The sequence below is a fragment of the Mytilus trossulus genome, chromosome 3 (genome assembly GCF_036588685.1).
Source record: "Mytilus trossulus isolate FHL-02 chromosome 3, PNRI_Mtr1.1.1.hap1, whole genome shotgun sequence".
Lineage (NCBI taxonomy): Eukaryota > Metazoa > Mollusca > Bivalvia > Mytilida > Mytilidae > Mytilus > Mytilus trossulus.
In genome coordinates, this window is record NC_086375.1 from 26,817,338 (window position 1) to 26,831,039 (window position 13,702).

A 13,702-nucleotide genomic window follows, 5' to 3' on the forward strand; every position below is an offset into this window, starting at 1 on the left:
GCAATCATATAACATGTAAAAAAGATGTGGTATGACTGCTTGAAAATATATATGGCTTTTATTCTTGAAGGCTTGAAGGCAAATTTCAACAGGAGCAGAGTGTCACACAAACAAGGGAAAGAAAGAATCTGTTAAACCTCTATTCTGTCCCTTATAATCAAAACAGAAGCATAGTTTTCAGATAACTCAAACCATTTTTATCAACCTTTTTTAGAATATGAATGAATATGGGAATAACTATTCAAAAGACATGAAACAATTATATGAATTATAGCAATTAGGCCAATAGTCAATAACATCATTGTACTATTTATATTACAAAAATAGGAAACTGCACAAAGATATCATCAGAAAATAGATCATTAGGAGACAAATTTAAGTACTTTAAAAGAACTGGGTTAAGTTGCAGTAAGTTACTATACTATTGTTATTTCCTTTCAAATAGATAAAATCAAACACAACCCCAAAAACCTATTTATACATGACAATACACAGGCCACCGCCCTAATGACTAAAACAATTAGATGTGAGATAATAGTAACATTACATGTATGCTTCATTTAAATTTGTAATTTTGATTGGCTGACAATAAAATCAAGACACTCCAATATCATTTTTCATTTCCATAGAAAATAAAACAGCTATTTTTATAGGATATGTTGTTTGTAACCATATAAAACAATGCATACAAAAGTTTGACTTAACTTTTAAGTTCATGGTTGTAGCATGAAAAAGTTATAGTAAGAATTTGAAGCTTCTTTTTATAACTTTATAGGGTTGCAAAAGCATTGATCGTACTAAAGTATGAAGCACAAATGTGCTTTGGTTAACACTTTTATACTCAAATAAAAAAAAACGTTATAACAAGCAACTATTTCATTAATATCAATCTGTCCTTTTCACAGAAGCAACAAACTAAAAACACAGTTACAACAAAAGACATTTATTTTGCCAAACATGTTAAATCTTGCAAGTTGTCAATTCTATCAAAAATTATTAAGGATGTTATTTTCCCCTAAAACAAGTATAATTTAATAAACAATGATGCTCAGGTTTGTTTTGTGGTGTGAAAGGAGTTCCAACGGATGGCACTTAAAACAAATAACTGATGTGTGCCTTTGTATTCCTTCGATGAAATCTTTGATGCATACAATCTTTAAACATGCAATATAGCTACAAGGATTTTTTTTATGTAAATTGCAATGCCACTGCCCTACTGCCCTAAAAATATTTCTGTGTCATTTGGATGATTTGGTCTATTATGAAGACTTGTCTCATTGGCAATTATACTTCACCTTCTTTCTAGTATTTAGTATATTTTACCAGACGCATTCTTTCAAAAATTGATTAAGTTCAAAAACATAATATAATGGAACAGGCCTAACCTTTTGTAGATGAAATTGGTATATATTTATGAATATGTCAGTAATTTGTATATATTTATAAGTGTTAGTTATTTGTATATAGTTAAGGAGATTTCAGTAATTTGTTATTTTTTTTCATAAATAATTTTTTTATAAATTTAACCACTGATTTTTCTTTGGAAAACTAACCAGAATCTAACACATAAAATTATGACAGTCTTAACCATCTTTTGATTAAATCTGTTCATATTTTTTGATCTAGCAATATTTGTTTTCCTCTTCGCCTTAATAAGTTTAAACAAAATTCTGCAATGGGTCATTCTTTTGAAAATGAAGGCAGTTTGTTTATTTCAAAATTTGAACCATATTTCTAAATTATGGTATTCAACAGATGTATCCTATCATCTCTTGTAATAATATGAAATAATGTATAAGTCCATTTTTTGATATAGGAAACCCCCAAAAATCCTTCTGATTATCAATTAAAATTGGAGATGCACAATACTATTAAATTCTTAAGATTGAGAAAGTTTTGCTGAAATTCCATTGCAGGTTAAAAACTGTGCATATACAATCATAAAGAACAAATGGACATGCCCATCACCTGGCAAGGCAAAGTAGATGTACAACTATTAAACAAAATAAGCACCAAATAGCAAATATATACATAATTTATCAATTAGGAAAAATTTGCCCAGCAAAATGTTAGATATTTTTAAAAGCTGGGTTAATATCTAGGATTAGTGAATATAAACATAGTCATGTGCTTGGTAATTACATGCATTAGAACATACCATGCCTAGCTTTGAAAAGCTGTGAAGAGGCAGTTATCCGCCTGGCTTTTGTAGGCTTAACTGTATGCATAAATATAACAGAAATAAAATAAAATGTGGTAAACAAAAATAAAACTAAACTCTAGTGTGAACCACAACATTTATTAAAGCAAAATAATAAGTCGTCTTTGCTATAAAGGTGACACAAATAAATAGAAATATATAGATAAACAAAAAATATGCGTGAAATAAACACATGTACCATGAATAAAGCAAACTAAAGTTTGTGAGCAATTTTACTTTAAATTTTAACATAACAAAACAATTTATCTAATTCTTAAAGAAGAAAGATGACATGCATATGCATTATTTAGAGAAAGCAGAAAGTTTGGCAATTGTAAGTATACATTCTTTTAAATACTTTAGTTTGAATCATTTCTTTTATCCAGACACATAAATATAACAAAATTCTATATCTGTTATGTTGTAACATACGTATACTTTAAAATGGGTGTTGTTGCTGATTCTTTGCTAAGCAAACAGCATTTAACAATGGGGAGGGAAAATAGTTGGAGTTAGATACCCCTAGTAATCTGTCAGGTTGTGCAGACAGGTCCTACTGCTGTCTATTTCCTTGAGAGAGAACATATTCAAATATTTCTCAGCATCATTAATTATTCATTAATTATTCTTACCTTTGTCTATTAAAAATATTAATTTCTTGAATGTAATTAAAAGATGCAAGCTGAAAGTTGAGCTTTCATCTATTAATTCAAAGACAAAATCATCTCTTAACAAAAGTGTCTGTACAAGGCACAGTAAAGAAGTTAAACTCACTAATTCAAAATTTTCTTCCTTTTCAGTGTAATTAAAAATTTCAAGAATTTGCCTCAAACATACCTTGAAATTCTCAAATAAACATGCATGGAAAAAAGCTGAATAAAATGTTGAAATGAAAAATTAAGCAAAACAGCAAAGAAGAAACATTAATATGAAGAAAGATCAAGATACAAGAATTCTTAAACAGGAAGTAGTTTTACAAAAGATCCTTGTGATACAACTGTTCAGAAATTGTGCAGAATTTCAATAACTGACTTATATCTATCTAATATGAATTTTTGCAAAATAGTTCTATGTATACTGCTGTTGTATTTCTTTACAGATAATATAGATAATTACCTGAATCTGTATTAATTTTTGTCCTCTGTGACAATGATATTGATGGATTCATATCCGACATCTGAGGTTTACCAATACTGGCTCTTGTTTCCTCTATTAACTGTCGAGCTCTTTCTTTTAGTCTCAGCTTCTTATCCTCTTCTTCCTATATTGTGAAAGCAAGAAAATTTGCAGTACAGTATTACAAAATTACAAAAATTACAAAATTTACAAAATTACGAAATTTTACAAGTTACATAATTATAAAAAAGATTCTGATTTTAAAAAAAAAATCTAGATGAGGTTATATAGGAATTTATATGGTAAAACGACTGAGCATGCTATTCGTACTTTATAGAATGTGTTATGCAAATAACATATTCTAATAAAAGTTAATTAGAAATGAAATTTTAAAGCATCCAGAATATGTAATAACTTTGTTAGGTAGGGTATACAAATACATCAGTGAAAATCATATTGGTGTACATGGGGGAAATCAATTTCTGAAAGTGAAACACAAAATCCTTGAAAATAAATTCTATAACATACCTGACTTGCTTTCCCTGTTTCTTTGGTGTTCTGCTTATTTTCTTTAGTTTCAACTATTGCGTCTTGTTTAGCCTTCTCTAAAAGTATTTTAGCTTTTGCCTTTAGCTCTTCATGCCTTGCTTTGTGATTGGTTGGCTAAAAAATAATATCAACATCATTAAAATTCAAAGTCTTTTTTAAGGGGTGATCCATAAAAAGATACACCGATTGTACACAAGACACAGGGAAGGCACATTATTTGTTAAATGGAGATTGTTAAGGAAACCTTTGAAAGTAAGCTTACATACCCCTATATAAAACTTACGGTAACCTATATTTGAAAATTTCTATATCATTTGTTCTTTTGTTGAGAGTTGTCTCATATGGCAATCATTCCACATCTTCCTTTTCCACTTTAAACTCTCTATTATAGGTGGGTGTGATGTACAGTGAAAATGATAATGAAAATCAAAATTTGTCTTGATAGGTTGTTTTCATATTCACATTTATATAAGTATCCCTAGTATAACTGTGTTTCACACATACTTTATTATCTCAACACTTTTAAAGATAGTAATCACTGTGTTTCACACTCTTTCATTCATACTACATAAGTTGAGTTTGAGTTTTTCTGAACTGGACAATTAAATGATAATTGGATGGGTGATTTATCTGTAGATGCAAATTTCATTTTACTCATTTTTGAAATAAAATTGAGAAAGGAAATGGGGAATGTGTCAAATTGAATATGTGTCAAAGCGACAACAACCCGGCCATAAATAGAGCAGACAACAGTTGAAATAATTTGTTCTTAAAATTAAAAGTAAATAATCACCTGTTTTTCAGTATTTTTCTGGTATCTCCTTGTATGTTTTTCAACAACAGGACTTTTTCTGTAAGAATAAAAAAATATATATTATCAACTTAATAATTTGCTAGAATAAAATCATACTTAATTATTTACCACTGATGGGCAAAAAATGAAGCAATGATATTTTATATTTCAAAGCGACTGTGTTTGAAAAGCAGGGCGACTTGATTTCCTTTTTGATGATTAGGTTCTTGTCTCCCACTCTTACTTAAAAAAAAAGTAAAATTCTATTTTTTTAAAACTTTATTTCTTGTAAAACTACAAGATTTCCAAATTCATGAAATTGATGTCCACCATTATTTTTTTTGCATCATTGCATCTTATTTCATTTTTTTAATCTAATCAAATTATTGCATGGTTGCGGATGACAAACTTTAAATCTATTTTAACTGGATGCAATGCATTCAGAACTTTGAAAGTAATATGATAACTTACTCTCTGGAAGGAGTACTTTCTTTGGAAGACCATTGTGGACTTACAGATCCAGATGTTATACTACTTGTCTGTGAATCACTCCTTAATACCCATACTTCACTATCATCCTCCCCTTCTACGTGACCAGAGGCTGGACTAATATCCTCCTCATCAGAATCAAACGGATTATTCAACTGGTTCCTTGTCATTAATGAGGTTTTTGATTTATCCACAGAAACAGAAGAACTCTCTTTGGTTTGAGACACCAGTTTATTATTATCACAAGAATTATTTTTATCGGGACTAGGCAATCTTTTAATATTTTTATCAGGACTAGGCGATCTTTTAATATCACCATTTGTCAAAGTCACTTCTCGATCAGGGCTTTGTTTAACAGGTGAATGACTAGAGAGTTCACTTAATTTATCTAACGAATTAGAGGGACTACTTGAAGTATAAGACAATGAATCTGGCGTTACTGGAGTCGTCTCTCGACTTTTGGATTTTTTACGACTATCAACATCAGGTTTGGGAACATTTTCCTTCGACGGCTGCACTGAGTCCATCACATCTTTGCCATACATTTCTCTAGAAATTTGCATTTCTAACTCACGATCTTTTTCACTAAGCATATATGTACTTTCACGAGCACTCGTCCCTATCTGCTGTATTTCTAATGTCTGACCAGTAAAATATGCCCGTAGTTGATGTAAGTAGGTCATTACAGATAACTTATCAGGAACTTTCAATAAAACCATATCAGAAGGTTCTATAACTCTTGGAATACCCAGCTTAGCTGCTGCATCAAAAGCCTACAAAACAAGAAAATTTGAATAAATCTACTACCATATCTCTGGAATGGTAAAAGTGATAACAATGAAAATGGAATTCAACCTGTCTTTGGACAACAGATGCCACTGCTTGTAAATTTGCATCAGGCGACTTTCACATACAGATGCAGGTTTCATGTATAGTAAATACTGTTCTGTGATTATAAGCATTATATATAAGTTTCTATCATGTTTTTATTATCTGGAATCCAAAAGTGTGAGAGAGGTGCTGACAATAGACGTAATGATATAGAAATGAGGCTTCACACAAATGAATGAACAATACATGTACCAGGTAAACGAAGAATCTTAGTGTTGTTTTGATATGATGTTTAAGGAGAAGTCCAGGTAACTATGTAATATCTTACTTTGAAATGTTGTTACTGATACTCTTCTACATTTCAATGGATTTTTTAAATCAATATGTGCATGCAAATTCTAAGTTAAATATAGTTTACTTACTATTCTATTATTAGCTTTCATGTCATGTGGATTAAGAGATCGAAAGTCACTGAAATGATATAAAAAAAAAATAAACTAATTATCAAATGATTTATTAGGTTATTGCATGAATATTATAAGTGAATATTGCCCTGTGAATATTTTGCATAAATTTAAGGCAATCCAATTAATTTTCATGAGGAAAAATATAAACAAAATTCATGCAATTACTCTTTTATTGCAAGGAGAAACTAAATACTGTTGATTCATTTATTTTTGTGGTTACCAATTTTAGTAAATTGAGGAAAAACCATATTTTCAAGGTTTTGCCAAAGTTTGCAAAATTTTGAAAATTTCTAATTTAAATAGTTGAACATTTAAATTTAAGTTTGATCATAACAACAAAATTAACCTTGATCAATCCTTATCTCCTTTATATTGCATATAATTCATATGATTAAATTATTATATGATTATAATATAAAATAATAAAAGTATGTAAGCATTGATGAATCTTTTCAGTAGCTAAGTGTCCAAGACTAACAAATAATTGTTTTAAAACCCATAGATTATGTATTTCAATATAAGTTATGACTTTTTAATGACGATATTAATTAATTTGTAAAAAATGTGCAAGACACCTTTGCCTACATTAAACCCATGCCATAAAATTTATATTATTAATATGGTACCCATTCACTTTAAGAATTTTGTAGCTTGGTAAATAAAAGACTGGTATTATGCACCTCCATTATTTCATTACATGTTTTCAGTCCTAATTTATTCATGAAACTGAGCATATTTTTGTTTTTAGTTTGTTCATTTTGGTCTTTTGTGGATAGTTTTCTCATTGGCAACCATACCACATCTTCTTTTTTATAATATTTGCACTGCTATTTACTTTCAACTAAAGCACTAGGTAAACAAACAATTTTGCATCCAAAAAAGACTGTTTACAGAGTAGTAATATCATGGGCCAAGAAGTTATCAAGGGGAGATAATCAAAAGTTATTTTGTTTTGTTTATTTAAACTAGAATTTAGATCCCAGAGAAACAAATTTATATTATTAATAGTTACATTCAACATCTGAAAAAAAAACCTTGATTCCATAAATAAGACTTAGTCAGCATATTCTAATTGCAATTTTGACACAAACACACATTAACTTACATGAGATCTGGTCTAAAATGAGCAATAATTGCACAGAATGCCATCCCATTCCTCCATGAGGTTGTCAGATTTGTAATTTTGACACCTTTATGGCCCTGTGTGACTTCTTTACACCATTCTAATAAAGTCTGAGTAGAATCTCCAGACTTGGTTACTGGTGATCCTGTCTGCTAAATAACATTGTAAGATAAATTCATTTAATAAAAAAAACACTGAAATGTTTTTAATATTTACAAAAATGCATGATGATAAACACTTGGAAATTATAATCACATTCATGTTTCGGCTTTGACCTTTTATCTACTATATAACATGTACAACATAACATTAGCTATACCCATATTACTGTTGTTTGGTTGCCAATGACTTAAAAAAATAAAGGCATGAATCCTTTTTGAATTTTAGATAATTCTTGTAAAAACTGTCATAATTTGTCAAGACAAAAAAAAATCACAAATGTTAATTACAATTGTCCAATTCAGTCATGATGATGATAAAAACCCTACACATTCTGCAATCATGCAATAAAGAAATACATGTTTATCAAACAATTTAATAAATGATTACAAGATGGCAGTGATTCATATTGGCTAGACTCTAACATTGGTACAAGAGACCACTCAATCCCACAACAGGTAACCCCTATAAGTCTACCTCTATGATGAAAGCAGACAATTGCAGCAAAAGTACTAGTTTATTTGTTACTTTGGCAACCCTGTCCTCTTTTCAATTCAGTCTTCATGAGAGTATGTGTGAGGTTCACAAAAAGATGCTAAATGACGATTTTACCTTATTTAAATCCAATGTTTCTAATGCCTTTCTGTCCCCTTTACTGTCTGGTGAAACCACTTCTATAGACACATCTGTAATACTGAAGGAAAAAAATGTATTATTAAATAATTAATCTCAAGAAAAATCCTGCAACAATGAAAACAGTATTTAATTCTGGTAAACTATTGTGTTACACTCTTATTTTTGCTGTCTGAAATATGAGTTTATAACAGATATGGAAAGCAAACAGCATTGTGAGTAAGATCATAAATAGCTTAGATTAATAGCAGAATCAGTGTCAATCTAATTGGAATAAGTCCTTTTATGGACATGTATTGTATTGGAGATCTTATAAATTATTCTGATCAAAATGAAACAGAAGATGGAGGAAGACATGAAGTAAAAATATTCATTGAAAACAGAAGACTGGTTTAATTTAGCAGGAGTTATTGATGATCTTGACATCCCAAAGTCCATGTTTGCTAACAGGAAACCCCCAATTTCATTTTGATCAAAAACTTTAGTATTGAATAATAGTGAAACAATATGAGAATTCGAAGAAAGAATAAATGGAAAAGTGTTTTGTCTTAAAAGTGAGAAACTACCTTTCATTAGGAGATTCTGATTTAGACTGTAAATGTGGAGGAGTTATTGGCCTTTTCCATTTTTCCACTGGAGTAGATGGTGGAGAACCCTCATACACAGGTCTCTCTGGACTTGACGGTGATTTAGGTTTCTTTGTCAATGATACTATCTCTTTTAGAGCCTTTTCTATTGATTGTGGTGGTGCAGGGGCTCGCTTCTTTGGACTTGGTGATTGTTCTCCAGGAGGATTTAGCACTTTTGCCGCTGAGGACTTTTCTGGTGTGGCTCTTGGGGATGCTTGAGGTTTTTTAGGACTTGGCGATGATTCTCCTGCTTGTGGTGGAACTGGAGCTCTTTTGGTTTTCTTTGCTTTTGAAGAGTTCACAACATCGGATGTCAGATATCTGTCTGGGGGAGTAGGATCTTTAAAAGGATTGTTTTCATCCTCCTCCTCATCATCATCATCACCGAATGGGTTTGAGGATTCTAATGCTTCTGTTAAGTTAACTGAATTTTCACTCTGTTCCACTAAAAATAAAAAAAGTCTTTATTAAGCATAATGAAGTTTACATTTTACTGATTTTTTTAAAATATGATGTTCTTAAAAAATCAAATTACAAATATCTATCAATGTTTCTTTTTTAAACCACTCATAATTTCAATCTTTCTTTAACTTTATGTTTATATTCAGTAAATATAAATATTTTTGTTTTGTTTATATCCTTTATTTAGCTTTAAATTACATTTTATACAAGGCTGAATTTTTAATGTCTTTTGTAAGTGTTACATGTTTAAGCACAACATTTATTCAAAATAACAACAAGGATAATGCGAAAGAAAAAAAGCCATTTAGTTCATAGGTAAAGATCCTTACACAGGTAAATTAATTATGGAATTTAGGTTGAAACAAGAATTTTCAAAAGGGTTATTTGTGCTTTTGCAGAATCCATCAGAATCTTGCACTCAATCAAGCAATTAATAAATCAAATAAGAACAGAGGCAGATTCCTTAATGAGAAACAAAGCAGTTTCATTAACAAAAGATGCAAAAATATGCTTCATGCACAAAAAATATTGCAAGAACAAAAATTACAACAAACAAAACCATTGCTAAGGAAATAAACTAAATAAAAACTTCTTGAAATGATAAGATAAATAATATCTTACCGAACAACTTCATACTAAACTAATAAACTTCAATGTTTATAAATTTATCTAAAATTACAATCTCTCTGAGAAGTCTGTGTTAGTGTAGTTATTTCTGTTTTCCTTTTAATGAATATTATTCTTGATTTATTGAAATATTGTAAACACAATGATACTTTAACACCATTTTCTATTGAAGGATACATTTTCATGGTAAAATATTTGATTGGTAATAGTAAGTGGAGTATCAGACCTAAGCATGAGTTATCTCCCATGTGCAAAGTTACAGCAATTTTTGATCATTTCTTTTTTAATATTCATCTTATGTAAAAAAATCATCATTATTTCTTGATGAAATTATATTGCACTGTTTAAATTTGATTACCTTAAATATATCATATTTATAGATAAAGATCCGTATAAAGAAACGACCATCAAAGTCACAGATTTTGAGCAAATAGGATACAATTTATGTTTTATAAAAACAATGGAGAAATATAGATATATCTTCCACAGGTTGAACGTATTGGTAAATGAAATTATTTCTAACAATCCATAAAATTTATTTTCCAAAGTTACATTTTTAAATCAAAATAGAGGGGGCTATGTCTACCAGTTAAAGACTTGGACTAGTAAAGATCATATAAAATAGGAAATCAATAAATTGAGCCAAGTCCATTATATTTTTTTTTTAGTTTTGATCATGTTTCAATGATAAATTCAGATGTTGAATTAAATGTACATCAGTCACTAAAAGTCATTAGCAGCCATTTTTACAAGTATATCTAACTTATTTTTAAGAATGTTTTCCAGGATACAACTTGTTGCGCAAGCACATACAACAAAACTACAATGTGTCTTTAAAACAAGATATCACATTAAAATTGTAAGATGCAAGAAATCATTAAATAAAAGAAAGAAATAAGCAAAAGCAAAATACCACATTCAAAGCCATCACATTCCAAATCATCAGGGTCTCCAAAAGGGTTCCCAAAAGGGTTCCCAAAGGGATTACCAGCAGATTCGTCTTCTTCATCTAGATTGGATAACTGAGTTGTGATTTCTGCTAGTCTGGAACAGAATGAGTGATCCCCGCTGTGATCCCCACTATTTTCTCCTTCCTCCTCAAGTTCATCAAGGTTACCAATATCTGTTTTACCTATACTCATTAAACTGGCTACACTCTGCATGTCTTCATCTCTATAAGTAAAACAACAATGATACTTATGTACATATTTAAAGGCCCCTTATTAAAGCCACTAGGCTATTAAAGAATAATATTTATGCCATTGTAATCATATCACCAGAATGCCAATTTTCCGTTTCCCCCACATGTGGTGATTCTTGGGTATCAAAAGTTTGCTCCCAGTACACAAACTTTCTCCATCAACCAAAACTGGCAACCAGGAGAGCTGAAAGTGCTTAATATTAACAACCAGATGCTCCACAGGGCGCAGCTTTATACGACCGCAGAGGTTTAACCCTGAACAGTTGGGGCAAGTATGGACACAACATTCAAGCTGGATTCAGCTCTAAATTTGGATTGTGATTAAATAGTTGACACAGCATTGGTTTCTGACACAGAATGAATGTGGTCTAATGAACTTAAAATAAAAATTTTGCCTTTGAGCAATTCACTATGCTGTTGAATATTAATCCTCTCAAAAAAATGTTTGAAGAAATTTTCTTTTTATCTATGAAATCTGAAATGAAAAAAATTGACCCCCCCCCAATTTTTTTTTAACATCCCCCTTTCCCTTATTTCAAAACTGATCTCAATTCAAATTTCTAATGAAGTTTGCAACAATAACTACTCATTTAAATACATCATAAAATATTAAAATGTAAAAAAAGTGCTTGTTATTACTGACAATGACTGAATGGTAAAGATTGTTTTAATCTATCAGTTGGTAGTAAAAGTGAATATACATTGTATATTGTATAAAACAATGATTTAAGTTGATTCAACTACTATTCTGGACAAAGAAAGATAACTTCAATTGAAATCCAATTGGAATTTCTTGCTATTGCACAATATTGTGCAATTAGATATTTCTTGCTATTGTGCAATACTGTGCAATTGAAAATATTTGCTATTGCACAATACTGTGCAATTGAAGATTTCTTGCTATTGCACAATACTGTGCAATTGAAGATTTCTTGCTATTGCTGAATTTATAACTGTGCAATTGAAAATTTCTTGCTATTGCACAATACTAAAAATAATAATTTTGGATCCTGATTTGGACCAACTTGAAAACTGGGCCCATAATCAAAAATCTAAGTACATGTTAAGATTCAGCATATCAAAGAGGCCCAAGAATTCAATTTTTGTTAAAATCAAACTTAGTTTAATTTTGGACCCTTTGGACTTTAATGGAGACCAATTTTAAAACGGGACCAAAAATTAAGAATCTACATACACAGTTAGATTTGGCATATTAAAGAACCCCAATTATTCAATTTTTGATGAAATCAAACAAAGTTTAATTTTGAACCCCGATTTGGGCCAACTTGAAAACTGGGCCAATAATAAAAAATCTAAGTACATTTTTAGATTCAGCATATCAAAGAACCCCAAGGATTCAATTTTTGTTAAAATCAAACTAAGTTTAATTTTGGACCCTTTGGACCTTAATGTAGACCAATTTGAAAATGGGGCCAAAAATTAAGAATCTACATACACAGTTAGATTGGGCATATCAAAGAACCCTAATTATTCAATTTTTGATGAAATCAAACAAAGTTTAATTTTGGACCCTTTGGCCCTTTATTCCTAAACTGTTGGGACCAAAACTCCCAAAACCAATACCAACCTTCCTTTTATGCTCATAAACCTTATGTTTAAATTTCATAGATTTCTATTTATTAATACTAAAGTTATGGTGCGAAAACCAAGAAAAATGCTTATTTGGGTCCCTTTTTGGCCCCTAATTTCTAAACTGTTGGGACCTTAACTCCCAAAATCAATACCAACCTTCCTTTTGTGGTCATAAACATTGTGTTTAAATTTCATTAATTTCTATTTACTTAAACTAAAGTTATTGTGCGAAAACCAAGAATAATGCTTATTTGGACACCTTTTTGGCCCCTAATTCCTAAACTGTTTGAACCAAAACTCCCAAAATCAATCCCAACCTTTCTTTTGTGGTCATAAACCTTGCGTCAACATTTCATAGATTTCTATTAACTTCAACTAAAGTTATAGTGCGAAAACAAAGAAAATGCTTCTTTGGGCCCATTTTGGCCCCTAATTCCTAAAATGTTGGGACCAAAACTCCCAAAATCAATCCCAACCTTCCTTTTGTGGTCATAAACCTTGTGTAGATTTTTATTCACTTTTACTAAAGTTAGAGTGCGAAAACTAAAAGTATTCGGACGCCGACGACACCGACGCCAACGTGATAGCAATATAAGACGAAATTTTTTTCAATTTTGCGGTCGTATAATAAATTAATCAATCAATAGTTGGCTTATATATAATGAGTTTATATCTTGTAATTAAATAATCTTTTTATATTTTAGGAAGTACATGTATTAAAACATTAAAACACCAGGTAATCACTAAATAAACCTCATTGGCACTCACACCACATCTTCCTATATCTATTAATGAAAAAAAATGTTTCGTCTATTTTAGGCATGTATACT

General features: G+C 30.3%; 1 protein-coding gene across 5 annotated transcripts in view; it reads right to left on the reverse strand.

Moving 5' to 3' along the window:
* LOC134711094 (EH domain-binding protein 1-like) overlaps positions 1–13,702 on the reverse strand; it is an 88,021-nt gene that overhangs the window by 62,043 nt on the left and 12,276 nt on the right. For 2 of the 5 annotated variants that reach the window (XM_063571528.1, XM_063571527.1), the window contains exons 6-15: positions 10,992–11,251; positions 8,927–9,434; positions 8,340–8,421; positions 7,551–7,720; positions 6,401–6,449; positions 5,130–5,920; positions 4,659–4,716; positions 3,845–3,979; positions 3,317–3,461; positions 2,159–2,218 (exon numbers count right to left, since the gene is read on the reverse strand). In XM_063571528.1, coding sequence (XP_063427598.1) covers positions 2,159–2,218; positions 3,317–3,461; positions 3,845–3,979; positions 4,659–4,716; positions 5,130–5,920; positions 6,401–6,449; positions 7,551–7,720; positions 8,340–8,421; positions 8,927–9,434; positions 10,992–11,251 — 2,258 coding nt within the window. The remainder of the gene's footprint in view (positions 1–2,158; positions 2,219–3,316; positions 3,462–3,844; positions 3,980–4,658; positions 4,717–5,129; positions 5,921–6,400; positions 6,450–7,550; positions 7,721–8,339; positions 8,422–8,926; positions 9,435–10,991; positions 11,252–13,702) is intronic. The other 3 variants (XM_063571532.1, XM_063571530.1, XM_063571531.1) reach the window with 3 other exon arrangements.